General features: G+C 41.6%; 1 protein-coding gene across 2 annotated transcripts; it reads right to left on the bottom strand.

Annotated features, from left to right (window-relative positions):
- Nucleotides 1-709: 709 nt before the first annotated feature.
- On the bottom strand, nt 710-19,405 carry cfap221 (cilia and flagella associated protein 221). Of its 2 annotated transcripts, none has more exons than XM_050063071.1 (25): nt 19,276-19,405; nt 17,601-17,832; nt 17,289-17,389; nt 16,725-16,811; nt 16,516-16,611; nt 16,131-16,231; nt 15,833-15,936; nt 15,138-15,297; nt 13,569-13,653; nt 13,322-13,448; nt 13,110-13,221; nt 12,945-13,032; nt 9,969-10,058; nt 9,533-9,628; nt 9,038-9,128; nt 8,666-8,757; nt 8,155-8,235; nt 7,388-7,495; nt 7,123-7,278; nt 6,926-7,011; nt 6,731-6,797; nt 6,474-6,574; nt 1,998-2,093; nt 1,802-1,909; nt 710-1,307 (listed from the first exon to the last, which is right to left on the bottom strand). In XM_050063071.1, the coding sequence occupies exons 2-25, from the start codon at nt 17,728-17,730 to the stop codon at nt 1,187-1,189; spliced, it is 2,484 nt and encodes an 827-aa protein (XP_049919028.1). In that variant the 5' UTR covers nt 17,731-17,832; nt 19,276-19,405; the 3' UTR covers nt 710-1,186. The 2 variants fall into 2 exon arrangements, with proteins under 2 accessions (XP_049919028.1, XP_049919027.1); XM_050063070.1 differs by having other exon boundaries at nt 1,998-2,123; nt 17,601-17,778; nt 19,276-19,401.
- Between the last annotated feature and the right edge of the window lie 133 nt (nt 19,406-19,538).

Genomic DNA, 19,538 nt, shown 5'->3' with positions numbered 1-19,538 from the left:
ACCTGTTCTAACGTGCAAAAATATGAGCATAAATAATACAAGTAATTTCTCAATGGAATCTCTGCTTTTCAGCTGCAGTGAAAGCCAGAGCTGTGTCCTTTAAAGCCCACCCTCTACTGTCACGTCACTGCGTTCTGACAGGGAATAGTTTGGCTATAGGCTCCAGTATTCCTGTGTGGGTCCGACCCCACGTCTAAAAAATGTGACCTTTTTTCATAAAGTGTGTGTACGTGTGTGTCTGTAGAAGGGACTTCAAATAAGAAATGTCCTTTTAGTGAATTTTTCTAGAGCACACTGCTGTTAAGTGAGTACATACACATTCTCACTGAAGGACAAATAAATGTGGAAACCTCTGACTGTGGAACTTGCAGAGTTGGAGCTCCCTCTAGGGGTGGGAGCAGTGGACACATGCTGTGCCAGACGCCATCCTGGGGAGTTCACAGGATGTCTTTTGATAATTAACCTCTCACCTCAGCTGCTTTCTTTATATATGCACATGAATATTCATTTTAAATGTTGAGTGTTTTTTAAATAAATGTAGAAATAATAAACAGCCCATAGCTCACTACAAATCAGCTGCAAAAACAAAAATCAATATTCAGATGTAGTGTTACTTTTTTGACTTGGATGACACCAATTACCATTTCAAACAATAGAGATCTCATCAAAAACCACACGTCAAAGCAATGAAAAGCATGTGACTTTTTATTTCAAATGCATTCAAATCAAAAAGGGTCAATCACATTTAACTGTCACCAGAGATCAAGTATGCTTGCAATACAATACAGTTTAATAGTAATGAGTAATGAGTGTTTCTACAACACTATGAACTACAGCATAGAGATGCAGAATTTGTATCTGAAAGCTGTTGTCAGTAATGTGATGTAGCTTATATATGGATGTGTGTGGGTGGAGGGATAACGAATTTGCAGGCTTTGTAAGAGCACAGGAGGAGAGCTTACTGGTAATTTTGAGTAGGTGGGAGGGAGGCTTACACGTGGGCGAGAAAGTAACCAGGTTTTATTTTACAGACGTGGCAAAACAGGCGATGCAGAGTCTCGTATAGGCGAGTGGGATGGGTGTTGTTTGTAGTCCTGCGATTGTGTTTATTCATCTGCGTGTGAGTGCATTTTTGGAGGTTTTTGTGCGTTGCTAGAAGTGTGTGGGGGATGTTTTTCTCTTCACACTACTCTCCTGGTGAAGTTCTGTCCGAGACTCCAAGGCTCTTCAGTCTGGTTATCACACTTCTTCCCATCTGGTTAAACTCAGACCTGTAGGATGCCTCTGTCTGAAGCTCCCTCTGGTGCCTGTGACACAAACACGTGATGAGAACATAATAAAATGCAGCATTTCAATTGGGAAAATATATCTTTTTTTTAAAAAGGATCAAATGTGTTTGGATAAGTTGCGATACCACTCAATACTAATTCTGACTACTGACACCCAGGCCTAATAAAAACTGAGTTAACCGAGTTCATATACACGTCACCCTCAACAACACAGTCTTGATTAAAGGTCAAAGGCAATGACAAAAACAAGTTTGACTCAGCAGCATCATGCAGAGCATTCCTGCTCCCAGGAAGCTTTTGTTGGAAGGAACTCCAGGTACACAGTTTGCACATTTACTGACTTCATGTTTATCTTTGAGGAGCTAAAAGTACAACGTGTTCTGATGTCTGTGAGTGGATGTGCTTGAACATTCATATTATTTATTGCATAGGAAGTGCTTGCTTCGTGTAAATAAGCAATTATTGTGGGACTTAAAAAAAAAAAAAAAAAAATCCTCTCTCGCATCTCTTACCTGACCGTCATTCCTCTGGTGAGGTTGCTATTGGAGACCAGAGCTCTCTCAGACAAGAACTCTGCTCTGATAATCTCTGGTGTTAGCTGGACTCCTGAGCTTTCACACCTGAACACAGACACACATAATCTGAGCATGAAAGCAGAAAGAGCCTCCAACAAAAAGATCAATAGCTGTCAATGCTGCATGTGCTTACGGTTTGTCCATTAGTGGTGGCAGATCATCGGGAGGGCCGCTGAGAGGAGGAGGAGGTGCTGTGAGTGGAAGTGTATCTGTGCTGTAGTCCACAGACCTACAGAGGACACACACAGTGCGTTTTCCCCTGAAGAGCCAGACCACACATTACTGAATCCAGATAATGGTCACATATCTACTCCATCTTACTTAGATGAAAGGACTGCTCAGGGTTGTTTGAAATCGCAGTTTGAACGGGAATGATAAAAGATCTCTCCAGTGAAAGTTGATACCACTTACGGGCAAGATAAAATTAAAACGCTGACAAGCCACAGGTTTGCTTTTGGAGGCAGCCGTGGGCTCTGAAAAGACACTTCATAGTGGCGGGCATGGGAGCACAGTTTGCAATTTGAGGCATACTGGGTCATTTTGAGACATTATTAAACATGTCTGTCATATTTCATGTCACCTCTTTTACTCTTTAATCTAAACAGGTCATGTATCTGCAAGCTAACGAGTTCTGGGAGTTATCCAGCTCAGTTAGCTACTCAGCTGACACCTTGCAGTTACTGGTTGTATATATCAAACCTGCAATAATAAATGTTCTTTGCCACTTTGGCGCAGTGGAAAAGGAAACAAGTTGTGACACTTTGACATCACTTTAAGGTTGACATGGCGAACTTGTTTGCTAACAGTTTCTTGTTTTCACATCCAGCAGTTACAGAGCAACTTTAGCCTTCATTTTGAGTCATGTTAATGATTAACTGAGTAATTATGGTAATTGTAAGTGCGTTCTCATCACCTCTTAATACGTGTATTTTCAATTTGCGCTTAAATAAACTAGTTTTTGTGCATGAGAAAGGTGGGAAAGTTGGAGTAAAAGGTAAATGCCACTTTGTGCAATGGAAACTGATTCAGCGAATAAAAGATGACACACAGTCATGACTTAATATCACCGCATTGGACACTACAAGCTCTCTCTATCGTCACTGGATAGCTTTTAACAGTCTTATGTATGCACACAGGGTTACCAGAGCTCTTCCAAGGGCACAGAGCTGTCATATTAGTTGTTCAAAACTCTATTCTTATTGGCCGGTGTGCTCTATGTTATTATACACGTATTGTTTTTTTTGTTTAAGGTTTGACTGGCGCTCTTTTAATTAAATCATCTTGTTGCGCCACGCTTGGAAGCTGATTTGTCAATGGCCAAACCTTGTGATTACAGCTTCTGGGTTCATCACATGGTGCCATTGGGCCCCAAAAAACTTGTTCCCATAGATATACTTTGGGAAAGTGTGCCTTTCCTCATATATGCAGAAGCAGAGTGGAGGACAATTCTAAGATAAAGCACAAATTCACATTTTCTTTTGCAGATTTTATGCTACATTTGGATGAAAACCTTTGTAAGTCCAAAATTCACACGGTGTTAGCTCTGTTTTTGGTCTCTACCAACTCCTGAGGGAAATATCTGTCCAGCAGCTGGTCACTAACTGTGTGTGTCTGCTGTCTGCAGAGTGTTAGTCTCGCCACCAGACAATCATAGATCTCCGCCTTCTGATAGTCTGGGGACACTCCTTTCTAAAGTGTGTTTAACACACCGGCGAAAACGGCCGTAAACAAAGCAACGCCTCTTGCATTTTTGAAAAGGACACGCCCTCCCGAAAATGTGCGCTCCCCCTTTTCTCGTCCGCAAGGAAACAAACACACAGAGAGCTTGAAAATGGATGCCGAGAGATTTAACTCCGTTTTATCAAACATGTGCTCAGTCCACAAGATTGTGGAAATGAAGGACTTACAGCAATTTGAGCCATTTTGTACCGCTACACGTGTTTCTAGTGGGACTATGTTTACGAGCACAAGAGTTCAGCGAGCCACCGAAGGACCGCCCTGCGGATTTACTATTGGTTCTGCAACGTAGGGAGTTTTTTTAAACTCTGAAATTGTATCCGCCCATCTAAACACAAAATCAAGGAGAAAGTCATCAGTCTTTAGTTAAGCAAAGCGTCTAAAGTTCTAAAGTTCTGTAAAATATTCAGGGCACAAATGCTATAAACCATACAGTGTTTTGTTACCAATACCTTAATACTAAACTACAAAATAAGCATTTTGATTACACCCATGTATTATAAGTTTCAGTTGCAGTAAAGTTTGTTTGTAGTTGACTACAACAGAATCCTTTTTAATCATTCTCACACACTGTATAAGGGAAACACACTTCTCTCCCTCTCCTGTTGTCAAGATGCTGTCAAGTTCATTCTCATCTTCTCTTACAGCCACCTGACATAAATCATATTGTTTGTGTTTTTAGGATAACCAGAGAGACTGTGAATGTAACCACTGAGACAGAGATAGAAAATTAATAAGACTGAGCGGGGAGGCTGGGGAAAGTCATCTCTTGCATGATAAAAGAAGAATATATCTACAGTTATCCTGCAGATCAGTGCTGACAGGCATAAAGAGAATACTTTGCCTCGCCAGGCATCGCATTATGTAACACAGGGAAGGTGAGGAGAAATGGGAAGTAGACAGAAAGGTGAGGAGGGAGAGCTGTAGCAGAGTCAGATCTAAGCCCACGCATTCACAAGTACATCATGTGAAACAGTGGCTGCCCAAATTACTCGGGCATCTCGTCAAATAGGGACTTGAAATTGTTTCAGATCTCACAGGGAACATTGCTTCATTAGCTCTCCATCTTTAATACCCATCCTGCCAGACAAATAACAATGTACATGACATTAATTTCTTGAAAGGGTCAGTGTTTTGCATACCTGAGTGGTATTCACTGTGACAGGGCGCATTGAGAAGCATACAGTACACCACATGGGACAGGCCAATGCTGTGTTCACTAATACACTACATCCAAATATCATCATTTATTCACTGTCCATTTAGGCTAAAGACTGAATAAATCATTATTTCACAGTGTAAGTGAAGACAGTGTGCTGGGCACTTTGCCTCCATATGACCTAGATACTGCGCGCGCGCACACACACACACACACACACACACACACACACACACAAAGTTTTTCACTTGAGGTATACAGTAGTACAGGGCAGAATGAGAAGACCCTACACTAGATTTTAAATTCATATTTTCCAACAAACTGAAACTAGGACGGTTCACTGCAGCGATAGCAACACACATCGATTCATAACTACTGAAATGTGGACATCAAGTGTCAAAATCAAATGTATGTTCTGATGAAATCGGAGGCTCGACAACAAGAGGGAGAAACTCATCTCCACACTCAAGATTGATTTTATAAATATAGAACTTTACAGACTATTTTACAAAAACTGGTCTGATGCACAGCTTTGTCAAATCCTAATAAAATATAAATAAAAGCAGGTTATTTATCAAAAACTAATGAAATCAGAGCCAATACTTGTGATCCAACAACATAACTGCTGCGAGTGCCAACAACTGCAAGAAGTAAACTTTCTGTCATACCGCATGTGAGATGATAAATTGAATTCCAAGCTACAAAATACTCAAAGCTTTGTCTTGGAATTAGACAGGATAAATATTTACTCCATGAAGATAAATATCTACCCAAGTGACCAGTTGTTGAACCAGTAATATGAACCTGTGTGTTACAGACCTGATGTAAGCGGCATGTAAAGGATCTCAGTATCTCAAAGTTGATGTTGTGTGCATATTACACAAGTGATCATCGACAGCAGGTCACACACTACAAGACTTGACACAAGGAGGGCTCTCCAACAACTCCAACTCGGTTTAGTCTACAAAACACAAACTAGAAGTGATTCGGGAAAGGGCGCAAAGACAGGAGAACTTTTCTCCAAACATGGATGTCAGCGAGAAGCCAGCGATGCAAGTTGTTTGGGCGCTGATGTGCAGAGACAAACCGAGGAAGAAAAAGAATATGGAGGAGAGAATAGTAGCAAGGATCGCCTGCTATCTACCTTCATTGGCGGTCAAAACTGATTTCACACGACAGGACTTGGTCTCGCAGACAGGTCCAGATATTTAAGCCACTAGATATCTCTCAGGTGTCTGCACTGCATCGCTGCATCGTATGATCACGTCTTTGAAAGTTCACAAAGAGCAATCATCGCTTATGAGAGCGAGGTTTTTGTCTAAGACTGCTACACTGCTGCTACACAATACTTCGATATAAATCAGTGAGATGCACCCTCCCCACTACACACTGTTATAATGTGTGAAAATACTACTGACAATCTTAGAAACTGGGGAAGCTATAATGACCGTGACCGCGCGGACATGAGTTCAAATTCCTCCACAAGCTGAGGAGATATGGAAAGAGGAAGTAAAAAAAACAGCCAAGCTCCCTTCTGTAAACAAGCAATGTAAACACGTACATCTTCATTTAGTCGGAGCTTCTCTGGTTTTATATGGGAACCTCTGGGTGAGTATCCACTGTCTTTTAACTTCTGGGTGGCTGCTGTCAGTATCAAGACTCTCATTGTCTTGTTAAGTGAGTAAGAGCGGATGATGTTGAGTTCTGACCTACCTGCGCAGCGCACAGTCACTGGGGAGAGCCGGCTGGTTGGACAGACACTTCCAGGTAATCGAATCAAATTCCTTCCATGTCATGACCCCGGGGATCACTTCCTGTTGGAGGTAAAGAAAAAAGACGGCATATTTGCATCAGTCCAGTTTAAACAGGAGCTAGTGTCAGATCAACTCATTACATTTCAGCAGCAACACAAAGTGATTGTGTTTGTACTGATGCTTGGTTCAAGTGCAAAGTCTCAGAAAAAAAGTTACCTTACGATCCAGAAACTTCTTCTGAGTGTGTGGAGTGTGTGTCCCTCCACTCTCAGGGATTGCGTACCTGCAAGCACAAAGCACTTTCTGTCTGAGTACCTGGCTTTGGTCAGTGAAAAGTCCAGTCTCTAGCCAGGTATCATCAATATAGAGTTACAGTGTATTGTCAAAAACACGTATTCACTGATGTGTTACCTGGGCAGAGGGCAGAGGTGGAACTCCAGGTCACTCTCCAGGTATTTAGGGGTGGGTTTGTAGCTCTGCAGGCCTGGAGCTGGGTTCTTAAACACACAATGAGATAAACAGGGCATTTAAACATCATACTGGCACACATAACGTACATAAACACATCTGACGCTCTATTAAATAAGTATGATGAATGACAGCCTTACAAAGATTCTGAGTGGGTTTACTGGAAAAGGTGTGAGCAGAGCTTCAGGGGCGCTGAACGAGAGACAGGCAGCCTCCACGTCCTCTTCTTTGTTGTCATGCTGCTGTTCCTCCCGTGCTTTGGGCTCCGCTGTTGTGAGAGACTGCACCGGCTCGTCCTAAGAAGTGACAACAACACATTGAGGGAAATTTTAAATTGAAGTCTTCCGCTAAAATTGGCTAAACCTGTATGTTTTTGTTTGTTTAATCCAGATGCTGTATAGTTACCGGAGCTCCAGTGCGAAGTGGTCTGGCCAGTGTGGTGGGGATATAGGAGTTAAACGCTTCCCAGGCTGACACAGGATGGTAGCCCATAAGCTTATAGTGCTGGGGAACCTAGAGTGACAAAGCAACACCAGTTTTTATTTTGGTTTTAACAGCCACAGAACATAGAAACAGCTGCATTACTAAAATTTTGTTTCACAGAACAGTTTATTAAAAGCTTGACCATAGTTTTTAGTGTATCGTTTGTTCAGTCACAGAGGTCCTTCTCAGTCTGGTTAATCAATGATGTCCTCCTTGGCTGAGCTGTGATGTTAGCTCGCTCTATGGTGCTAGCTGAGCTAGCAGTAGAAGCGTGCTTCCTTCTTCAGGTTTATACAGTTGACAGATGTAGTTTTGTTTGCTTCATATCATTCTATTGTAATCAAGAGAAGTCAGACATCTCTATGGCAAATAGCTCCAACACTTGGGAACTCGCACTTAACAATTAAGACTGGTTAATAGCACTTCTGATTTTGGAGGGAACTGTCCCTTTAGGTAAATGTAAAGTATTATGTACTACAGGTATCAAAAGCAAAAGGTCTGTAATAACTATAATAATCCTCTCTGTCTTGGAGTGGAGTGGAAGTATAAGGTGGAATGAAATGGATACACATACAAGTACAGTACTTGAGTAAATTTACTTAAGTACTCTCCAGCACTGCTGCAAGGTGCATCTCTGTTGATTTATAAGTGTGATGTTCAGATGTCCAGGTGCTGCAGTAAATACCTACTTGAAGCTTGAAGAAAGGAATATGTGTTGTCACAGTCACATCAATAGGATCCACAGGCACTGTGACCAAATTACTGCGAGCCTGGAAATATCAAGGAGACAAATGGCATTATTTGTTCAATTGAACACCGAGGCCTTTTCTCTGTGGGGCATCAGGAAAATGAGAGATTTAATCAAAGTGCGGGAAACTGAGCTTCCTCTTTGATTCCATGCCCAGATCAAAGACATCTTTCAGGGGAAATAATGAATGAAAATTGTTTCATGTGCAGCACAATTGGCAGCGCTCACTTCTCAGTGGTTTCTCATCTTCCGTATGTCAGAACCCATTTAGTGGTTTAGGATTTCATTTCAACAGGCTTTAACAAGACAAACCGATTTGCAAAGAAGTGGTTAAGCTGTTGTGTTGACGGGCTGCTGATTACATTTTTGATTCTAATGTGTAATTTCAAACATTTAAAAACTTGTAATCTGCAAGATCTTTTTAACAATTGTTAGTGATGTCATGTACTCACCAGTGGGTCATCTTCAGCAGAGAAGACAGGAAAAGCAAATGGAAAGACTCTGTCTGGTGAGATCTTCAGATCAAAACTCGTGTCCTCTTCGACTGAAAAGGGTGAGACGATTCATGATGAAATAAGTTTATTTCCAAAGATCACTATTTGTTCAGGTCAGTGAGAAATGTCGCAGCATTCGATGTATGACTTAATGCATGCAGCATAATAAATAGCCCCGTCCCACGGGCATGCATGCATGTTCTAAGACGCTCATAATAACCAGAGGGGATTTCAATTTTACCTCTAGGAATAAATTCAATTAAAGCATGCTTCACTGACATGGCATAATGAGATTATTTCTGAATGAGGAGATTATAGGATAATCAAAACCTTTCTTTGCCAAGGGCAAGTTCTTCATACTGTCTTCAAACTGTTTCTTCATACAGGTCAGTCTCCGGTTCATGCGACATCGGATCACCATCTGGACAGGAGAGAGGAGTACGGGGTGTTACGAGTCAGTCATACTCACCTCTCAATCTAAGAAGGAGGAATGTGGACAAAGTTATATAAAAAGAACGAAAGAAAAAGGATGTTTTTGTAACTTCTTTGAGTTGCCAATAAGCAAAGAGAAGCACACTCCTCCTGTGTCTTTAAAAGGCCATATCAGAATCCTACTTTTCCTGGGACGCACTCAGTGTACCCAGGAAAAATCGACTGTAAAGATATTATACATTCAGTGTGAGAATTTACACATGGCTGAGCTAAAGGGACAGGGGCACAGGGACGCTCGCCCGCTCCTGAGGGAAACGTGGTGATGTATTCATGCATCGAAGCATATGCATGCACACGTACCTCGGTGACTATACAGTGCTTGGATGTGTGTACCTTGCGTGCTGCCTGCTGGAACAGTTTGAGGGCTCTTTGTTTCAGCTCCCACTGAAAACTGGAGTAGAACTGGAAGGATGGGGCTCCCTCGTGGGCCTGGGAGAGGTTCGAGAGACGTTTATTGCAGACTTTCATGTGCTCATTTGGCACTGTTACATTGAGTGCATATGAAGAGGACCATAAAGTGAAATTTCACGAGGTCTCTCAGTTTAAAGTATTTAAAAGACAGCAGCAGATTCATGTAATTTAAGACCATTGAAAGACATTATTTTGCTTCAAAGAATAAAAGAATGTATCATCCAGATGTGCTGTGACTTGGTATTATCCATACGTTCACAAAGAAGAAATATATAGACCTATTGAGCCGTACTTCATCATTATGCAGAGAGATCAGTGAGATCTGTATAAATATATACACACCACAGTGAAGGTTTACCTGTCCTGCCTCACAAAGCACTCGTCTGGAGTAGAGTTTAGGTTGTCCAGCAGCAAAGTCTCCCTCGTGTCTTACGCCTCCCTGTTTGACCTACAACAACATCAGTTAGCATGATTAAGGTCTGAAAAGGAATTGGCAAGAATCTGCTAAAAAGCATAGGGAGACTGGTGTATATGCAGGGATGGAACCTTTATCTAAAAGGTGGGCACAAATCCTCAGAAGGGCTTTTTCAGATACCTCATAGCCTCATGGCCTCATATCTACCAAGTAATAACAAAATATGTATTTATTATGAAACTAGAACTTTAAAAACAAAGCAGTCATAAGCAGAAACACTTTGAGAGCATTTCAGATTGCAAACCTTTTCTTTTTGCTTTTATTAGGTACTGCAGCTGCTCTTAAAAAGGGGACATACTACTTTCTCCTGACATTACGCCCTGAACGTTGACCCTCTTGCTTTTATATGCGTTACCGTGGAGATAAAACAAGCGCCACTTACCGAGCTCGCCAGAGACAGAGATCAACCCTGAGAGCTCTGCTGTCGTTACTTTGCAATGTATGTAGTTTGATTTTTAAGTTACGACTGCACAGATTGTAGATTCAAATATATTATATTTGCGACAGTGAAATTACATTTGTGATTATTTTGCTCACTTAAACAATAAATATTCTTATTACTGTTCCACCGTCATCAGTCACTGCATCTTCTGACAGCTGTCAAACAATGAGCTGTCAAGCTGTCATCTGTTTGCAGTTAAGTCGATGTGACGCATCATCCGCTGTGCAGAGTATTGTGGGTCAGAATACCCAGTAAATCATGCTGGCTTGCATACTGCAAAACTGGGCTGGATGTAGTGGAACATTTTTGGCATACTGCATTTGTCCTACTATGCATTGGGGCATACTAAATCTTTTTCTAGCATTCTACATACTATGGCAGTATGGGTATTAGAACGTTTTTCTTACTTTAACTTGAGATAATTTATGATGGTATTTTGGCACAGTTCAGGCCATCACATTGATTAAGAATCTTTGCACAAAAACAGTGAAGGTCGAAGGATGATACATTTTAAAATGCTTTTTTTTAACATTATGAGACACAGTATGCAAAGAAAAGCTAATTTAATCTCATTTGTACTTTTTAGATTCCAAAATGTATCTCGTCTTACAATGACGTTATCATGCACACAAATATCCCACTATTACTGCAAATATGACAACAATTTCAATTTGACAAAGGTCATGTAAAAGATATGCTGGTATTATTCTGGTTTTAAATGTAAAAGTAGCATGTATGGCTCTCGAGCTGTTTCATTTTTCGAAATTTTGATGGGATAAACAAGATGTTATGGCACGTTTATCAGAGAATACACGGCTGCATGTAAACAGGAATATTAGTGGAATAATCATTTTGTATGTAAACAGTTTAGTTGGAGTATAAGATACGAACATCATTTCAAATCTCATATCTTTCTTTATACAACACAAGTTTTTGATCTGTAAACATGTGGAGGGGTCCATACTGCCCTCTGAGTGTCCCCTCCCCCATAAATGACACCCTTGGATATATGGCATCAAATCAAAAAGTAGTTGCTGTTCTTTTGATTTCTGCTAAACCCTTCAGAGATCTGGCAATGACAGACGGTGCGAGGCCAATGGAAAAAAAATATTCCAGCATGTTTGAAATCCTTTGGCTGAAGAGGCAACAGTCTCCATGTCTTATTCTGCGAAACAATAGCAACCATGACAACTGATCCTGTGGAGTGTGGTCTCATTTGTTCATAGGGATGACATATATATATATATATATATATATATATATATATATATATATATAAAAAGGTCTCACATAATTATTTGACAAATGGTTTTGACAAAGAAAAGAAGTCAAACCTAATGTCACTGTCCCAACTCTTGACCCAGCAGCTGAATCACTCTTGAGCAACACAGGGTGATGGAATGATAACGTCACAAAGCTGTAAACTATTGCTGCAATGCAAACAGAGCAGGACGCCTTCTCTGTTGAGTTATTTAAGTTGTGGATCCTAAAGATGACATATAGAACAGAAGATACTAGCTCTTCCTATCATATAAACAACAGGGTACCCATAAAATACCAAAAGTGCGGTGATATGAAGCTGTAAACGAGGAGTGTATGGCCAAGGACTCATTTGTGTCTGTGCATTATAAACAGTGCAGGTGAGGAGGAGATGGGGGAGGAAGTGCTGTTAAGTGTCTGTGAGGGTCCTGTCAACTATTCAAATAACTTTTCTGAGAAAACACACACACTCATATTTCAAAAGTGGTGTTCCTTTGGCTGAGACTGCATATTTCCTACGTGACTCAATAAAATCAGTCACAGAGGCAGCGTACGAGGATGAGAATCACTGTGTGGATCAAATCATGCTGCGGCTGAATTAGGTTATGATATTGGTATGCATACGGTGTCTGGGAAAAGTGATTAGCTAGCAACACATCGGGTAAATGTCATGTTGAATGAAACAGGAAAACAAACTCCAGCGTCTGACATTAAAAGGTCTGCTGCAACAAAGCCGGAAAAATCTGTTCTACTATGAACAATAATTACAGGCAGGCGGGATTTGACACGCACAGATTGCCACGCATGCACTATAGAAGACACTGCTTTCCAACCAATACTCAGTTGTGATCCTTGACGGTCCGGCAGGGTTCTTGTTCCTCTCAGCTGTATTTCTCAATAAATATAGACCCTCAAGACCCAGAGGTCAGTCATCGGGGAACAGTTAAACATGTAAGAACAGAACTTTCTTTGCACCAAGCTAATGCAGCAGGGCTCAGGTTGTAGTTCCCCAAACACAGAGCATGATTATCCCCCAAACTGCAGCACTGCAAAGACTAACAGTAGGACAGGGGGCGTTGGGGGCCACAGTGCCAGACTTGAGGAACCCCTGTGTTACATTTAACATGCTGTAAGAATATGAATGGGCAGACTCTTACCATGTATTCATGTAGCGCAATCTCTCTCTCCTCTGCTATCTGCCTCCTGGTGTGCTCCGACACAGGGTCCTTACCAACATGAACTTGCCTGAGTGACATATTTATTATTTAATTTGATTTTTAGCATCAGTTAGTCCAAACTAGTTAGATTTTAGTTTGACCTACCATCTGAGGTGGTTGGCTTGCTCCTCCTTTACATTCTGTTGAATCTTTTTCATGAAGAGGGCTTCCTTCATCTGACGGTTTTGCAGACCATCCGTGCTGCCATAGGATATGGCTGAAATTAAAAGGACACCAGCAAAATAAGAGACAAGAGACAACCTACTTAAAGAATCATGTGAATAACTGAAAGCGTAAATTCATCGGCCGACATCTACCTTCCCTCAGGTCTTTGGAGCTGAGTTTATCGGCGTCTTTGATCAGCATCTTCGCCACTCCTGCTGGGGTGCAGACATCTACCAGAGGCTTCAGTCCAGGCGTAACAGTAGCCTGATCTCTCAATATCTAGAGGACAGGTAAAGAAAACAACAGCAAGGAATGAAGGATAGATCACACCACTGGTAGGAATTATCAGCCTTACAAAAGAGAGTAAGAATCTGACCGTTACTGAAACACACACACTACCTTCGACTTGTCGGCCTCTTTGGTTGACCTGTATTTGGTTTTACTTCGAGGCAACACTCCACAACTCGACTTTCTTCCCAGCTCACTATCATGCAGAAAAATACACACATTATGGAGTGAAACTCATTTTAATGATGACAGAACTGCACAGATTAGTACGGGCCAAAATAGATTCATCAACATAAAACACTCATTTGACTGCAAGTGACATTTTTGCAACAGATTTAAGACTGATCGTGTAAAAATCTAAATGAACAAACAGTGGATGGAAAAACTGGAACAGTGGGGAGGAGGTGGCAGACACAGTAATTGGCTCATTTTCGTTCAGAGGTCCGGGATCAGCTCTCATAGCGGAGTGAGAATGGGTGTTTATACGATGATATATGGTCACCACTGTCCATATATTGGACGTGGCAGGGAGGCTGAGCAATGAGGTCAGAATCCACATCATGAATTTTCATTATATTTACATTTCTCCAGCTGTCTGTTTTTTTCACTGTCCCCTTCATGTATGCAAATGAGGGTGGACAATAATTAGCAAGCGAGATAGATAACATCAGCATCATAACCAAGAGGCCTTTAATGGCCGCACTGTTGACTCAACACTTCTGACACTGTGTCAACAAGAGCCTAACATTACAAGCGTCACTCAGATTTACAAGGTTTATTTAAGGACTTGTTGAAGGTATTAGATTGATTAGACTGATGGAAAGTGCAACGTAGAAGCAGAGATATTAAAATAATCATCATCTGTTTATCTTAAGAATAGCCTCTATGTTGGTCAAATATATCCGCCAGGGGACACTAAGCAACAAGCATCAGGCATCGGTTCTAGCTGGGGAAACATCGGCTCTTGCATATAATTCTTAATCTCTCAATTGCACATATTTCATCTTTTATTTGGTTCCACTGCGGGGAACAACAAACAGAGGGAGAATGTTTTATATGCTAAACATCCATCGGGAGGCATATCCATCTTGATATTACTGCACCAGCAGCTACCAAGCTATTTTCATGAATTATTAACTTTCGGCCGAGATAACGCCAAGACAGTGCAGCGGATGGAGCTACTGCTATGTGATGGATAGCACCCTCTTTCTCATGGGAACAGAGTTAAACATTGGGTTTCATACTGCCTAAAAAAAAAAGTGTGGGGACTTCTAATCAGCACATAAGCCTATTTTCTCTGAGTCATGTTTTACCTCCACATGGAACGCCTTGTTTGATAATTTAGTTATATTTTCATACTGTTATGTGACAACAACATGGTGTAACTTTGTTATATAATGTACTGTCAAACAGGCCTTGTCGACTTTTGTTGAAGATGTCAATAGAAACCAGGGAATGTTTGTGGAGTAAGCAAAAGCAACAGGGTATGAGATCGCAGTAAGATGAGAGAGGGAAAACAAGACATGTTACAGTGCTGGAAAAACATGCCGCCACTCCTTAAACAAATCATTTCTGCTGGTCAATAGAAATACTGGTATCTGCACACCTTTAATGCCACGGGTAGAACAAGTAGTACTGAATGTTGGATTCTTCAGCTAAACAATCAACTGCTCTGATCACCTGAAGGCTACATGAGGGGCGGAGCTCCCAGTGATGGTGCAGAGGTAGGGTTTGGTGTTGAACTGGGAGATGATCAGCTGGATGGTGACCTGAGACGTCTCATATTGGAAAGGACTAAAGGTCACAGTGATCTTCTCCTCACCATTGGCTGGTATCACACCTGGGAGAGCAATGAGAGGATGGCAGGGATGAATGGGTGTGTGTATTTGGCTTGCCTGGGTCAGTGAAACAAAGTATTTTGTACAAAATAATGGATGAATGGTGTTGTTGTTGGGACATTGCCAGGAAAAGGCCTTTCTAAAATAAGAAACTCATTTGTATCTCTTCTCCTCATTTCAGATTTGTACCGCTGATAAAACTGCAGCCATAATTCACATCCTAAGTGCTTGGTTCCGCCATGTGTTATGATGCTTTCCAGACCATGAATACTGCTTAGTGTCAGCGTGTGGAAACTGGAGGCATCATTCAGTTTGGCAGTGACTTGTTTAATATACAACACTGGTGCGCTGTTTTGAGAAAACACAGCACCTGCTCTCCTGGTGGGTTGTATTCTTAATCTGGGAGGCTAAATGACAACTATCAATGGAAAAACTACTTATCACAGTTACATGGGGAGCAAACAAGAAGCAGAATGCCAACATGTTCTCTTAAAGACACAAAATGTACTGTAGAAATCATGTTTCACTTGCCCATACCTGTAAGGGGATAGATGGAGAAAGCGTCATGTGGCTGAATAACATGCACCTGAAACTTAAAGTCAACGGGGCAGCTGCATCTCAGAGGAATAACATGGCAAACACTGGAGACAGGTGGAAAAACACAGAGATGAGAGATCTGTTTTTTATTTGACACCAACAGTTGAACGGAGGCATGGTTGGCTGTATGGATGAATACGAAGAGACAGGCAGGCCCTCGGGCAGATGGGAGGTCAAAAAACAGTCCATCACAGATCCTGACACACAAGCTGTACGTCATAGACACACACACACACACCTCTGTCCAAGTGGTACGGCTGATAGGTCGATATGAGAGGGGATGTGCAGGTCATCGATGACAGGGTAAGCATGAACTGGAATTAACAGGTTCTCTTCCCCCTTGGATAGGGTGTGGATGGGTTGAACGAACAAGACAAGAGAAAACATGAGAGAGGAAATACAGATAAGACTGGACTCAAAGTAAATATGGGAGCATATCCTCAAAAGAGACAAAGCAACTATAAATAGTTACGGGTTTGCTGAGCCGTATGTCTTTCCAGTAAGTGTTAATGTCAAAGCAAAGTCCTCTGAGAATCATTTGAGATGAACACTAAATGCTTAAAATACAAAGATTTGAGTGTAAAACAAACAGCAGTACAGTATCCACAGTGTCAGATCCTAACCTTGCAGTGAACCCGTACGCAGTCGTAGAAGTAACGCCACTCGTCGGGACAGAACCTGACCTTCACTGTGTAGGCGAGACCCGGGATGAGTCGATACTTGAAGTGAAACAGATGGTTGAGTCATCAGAAACAACCCTGATTGCAGTAATGGGCAAGTGGAGTTATTATATTACATTCAGGTCAACAATTAGCGATGAAAAAAAACATACCTTTTTGATATAAGCTGTTTGGAAGTGCTTGGTTTGGGTGGGAATGATATCAATATTCATGACTTCAGATGAGATGTTGATTAGTTTCTGAGGGAAAGAGGGAGAGGAGAGAACAGGAATATTCATTTCCATCCAATCATGTGCACTTGAGGAAACCATTTCCATATTCTGGGTGTTTACATCCAGTCTACAGTGCTTCATCATTCATGTATGGGGTGAAATCAGTGCCCATTCAATGAGATCAAATTCAGCCATTTATGACGGGATGGAATTTTTACAGTTATTTCAATACTTTACTGCAATGTCTTCACCATTTCACCAAACATTGACTGGAAAAAGACACAATATTGCACCCACACAGCCCAAACAGACGCCTTGGCACAACACCAAGGTCTACTTTCTGCTTAAAGCTCTGCTGCATTGCTGCAGTGACAAACAATAACTCAAGCTTGGAAAAACCTTCCCATCAAGCACACTGATAATACACTTTTAAATAACTCAGTAAATTAGCGGTCCAATGTAGGCTGTGAATGGGACAGTAAAAATTAGTGGTATTTTCCTCACCAGGATCTTTGTGTAATCCTTCCCCAGCTCAAACCCACTGAAGTGAAGCTCAGGAGGCTCCGCTTGGATCAGAGTGTTGCTTTTCAGTTTGGCATAGATTTCTATAAGGTGCAAAAAAACAATTACTGAAGTGTAATGAGCTTTTTGCATCACAGAAAATGTATGCTTTCCACATCTGCAAAGAGGTTTTCCAGACATTTAAAAAATCAAACCCTACAGTAGGTTACTGTAAGGTTAAATAGCTGGTATCAGTACAAAAACAGCATTAACGCACTCCATCAGAGAGTTTCAGAGGTTACGCCTCATACGCACTTGATTCCAGTAGATGATTTGGAACGCTGGCTCTGCTCCTGCTATCCTCCACCAGCTGGCTCAGAGGCAGAGGGGTCCCCCTCCTGAGGGGCTCTGACAGTATCTGCGGGGCAGAGAGGGCCACCTCCATCCTGGCAAAAGGTCAGCGCTGGCTGCTCATGAGAGAAATGACAGCAGGCTGGAGGACAGACAAGGAGACAGCGGTATGTTGGGAAATATTCTGATGGTAAACCTATGAATTTATAATGTGAGTACAAGAGGGGAGACAGGGAAGGACAGCGAGTTATTATGTGGACAATTTGTAGTCACTTAGGTGAATTAGCTTGCATGGAGAGTCACTGTCATACAGTACATGCACTTGCAGCATCCATATCTGTAATGTGCATTAATAGAGGCTTTTTACATTTTATAACGTTGCAGCCTTGTGTTAAAAATGTTTGAATTCATTCCCCCCCCCCACATTCAACTGCACTCAACCTTATACTGCACAAAAAACACCCTAGCTTTTTTTCCAAATTTATTACAAAGAAAAACTGAAATATCACAGTAGCGTAGGTATTCAGCACTTAGGTGAAGCCCCGTTGGCAGCGATTTCAGCCTTGAGACTTCTCGGGTGTGATGCAACAAGCCTTGCACACCTGGATTTGGGGATTTTCTCTTCTCTGAAGTTTCTCTCAACTTGTCAAGTTGGATGGGGACCATCTGTAGAGCCATTTGCAGGTCTCCAGAGACGTTTTGTGAGGTTCAAATGTGAGCTCTGGCTGTGCCACTCAAGGATATTCGCTCCTGCATAGTCCTTTCTCACAGCAGGCAACATTTTGTCACAGTAGGAAGCGCACAGGTGTTGCTGATAACACTAATGACGGCTCAAGTGAACCTGAAATCAAAGCAGCTAGATGGAATTCAGTTATCATTCACCATTTACACATGTGCGTCTCCTACTGTGACTTGTTTAAACCTCTAGCAAAAAAAAGGCCTGCTATCTTGGGTGTTTGCTTGGGGTCACTGTCCTGTTGGAAGGCGACCCTTTGACTCACCCTGATGTCCTGAGCGCTCTTGACCAGGTTTTCAATCGGCTTCCACCGAACCCTGACCAGTCTCCGCCCCCAGTCCCTGCCACTGCCACCAGTCAATCAACTCAATTAACCACAGGTGCTCTCCAATCAAGGTGTAGAAACATCTCGAAGACAATCAAGAGGAATGGGAGGCACCTGGCTATGTCACTCTGGGGTATTTAGTGTAGTTAAATAAAGGAAAAAATAATATAAACGATTGTAGCATCATAAAATGTGAAAAAGGTGAATGGGGTCTGACTACTTCCTGGATGCAGAAATTCCGCTGCCTGTATTCAACTACATAATTCTAAAAGAAAAAAAAAAGTAATAAAAAGTAACACATTTTACATATTTACATCGTGCTAGATATAGGCAGCTGACTTTAAATTCATTTTTAAGAAGACGAAGACACAGAAAGTCTTCTTATTTATGTTAACAGCTGGCTCTAATTATCTTATGTGCGACTTTAGCAAGGAGGCTAACAATAGCAACACCGCTAATGCTAACCTACCTATTAGCTTAATTTGACGATGCTACCGTCACTTAATTATACGCTTCATAGCAAGTTTTATCACCTTCTCATTAAAAAAACTTATGAACAATTAAACTTCAGAACTTACTTAAGTTTTAGACAACGGGTTGTGTTTGTTGTTCAGATTAAACAGCCATATTCCTTCTTTATTCGTGGCAGAAACATTTCCTTTAACTCCTACTAAGAGAAAGGACCCCACTCTCTAACACTGTCGTTGCCATAGTGACCCCAGTGCTCTGAAGGGGCGGGACCAACAGCCTGGGAGCGAACACGATTTGTTGGCTGAACTACATCAATCCACCAAAATAAAACCAGAAGCTAGCCATGCCACCTTCAAAATAAAAGCACAAT

This window comes from Epinephelus moara, chromosome 15 (assembly GCF_006386435.1).
Source record: "Epinephelus moara isolate mb chromosome 15, YSFRI_EMoa_1.0, whole genome shotgun sequence".
In the NCBI taxonomy this organism is placed as follows: Eukaryota; Metazoa; Chordata; class Actinopteri; order Perciformes; family Serranidae; genus Epinephelus; species Epinephelus moara.
This window is presented reverse-complemented; position numbering and strand designations above follow the sequence as displayed.

Bases quoted from the DNA above. Each gene is read 5' to 3' on its own strand.
- cfap221 (XM_050063070.1), bottom strand. From the start codon at position 17,730: ATGGAGGTGGCCCTCTCTGCCCCGCAGATACTGTCAGAGCCCCTCAGG. The intron at 16,232-16,515 runs GTTAGGATCTGA...ACCCTATCCAAG, and splicing joins GCGTACGGGTTCACTGCAAG to GGGGAAGAGAACCTGTTAAT. The intron at 13,449-13,568 runs GTAGTGTGTGTG...CCTGTCCTCTAG, and splicing joins AAGAGGCCGACAAGTCGAAG to ATATTGAGAGATCAGGCTAC.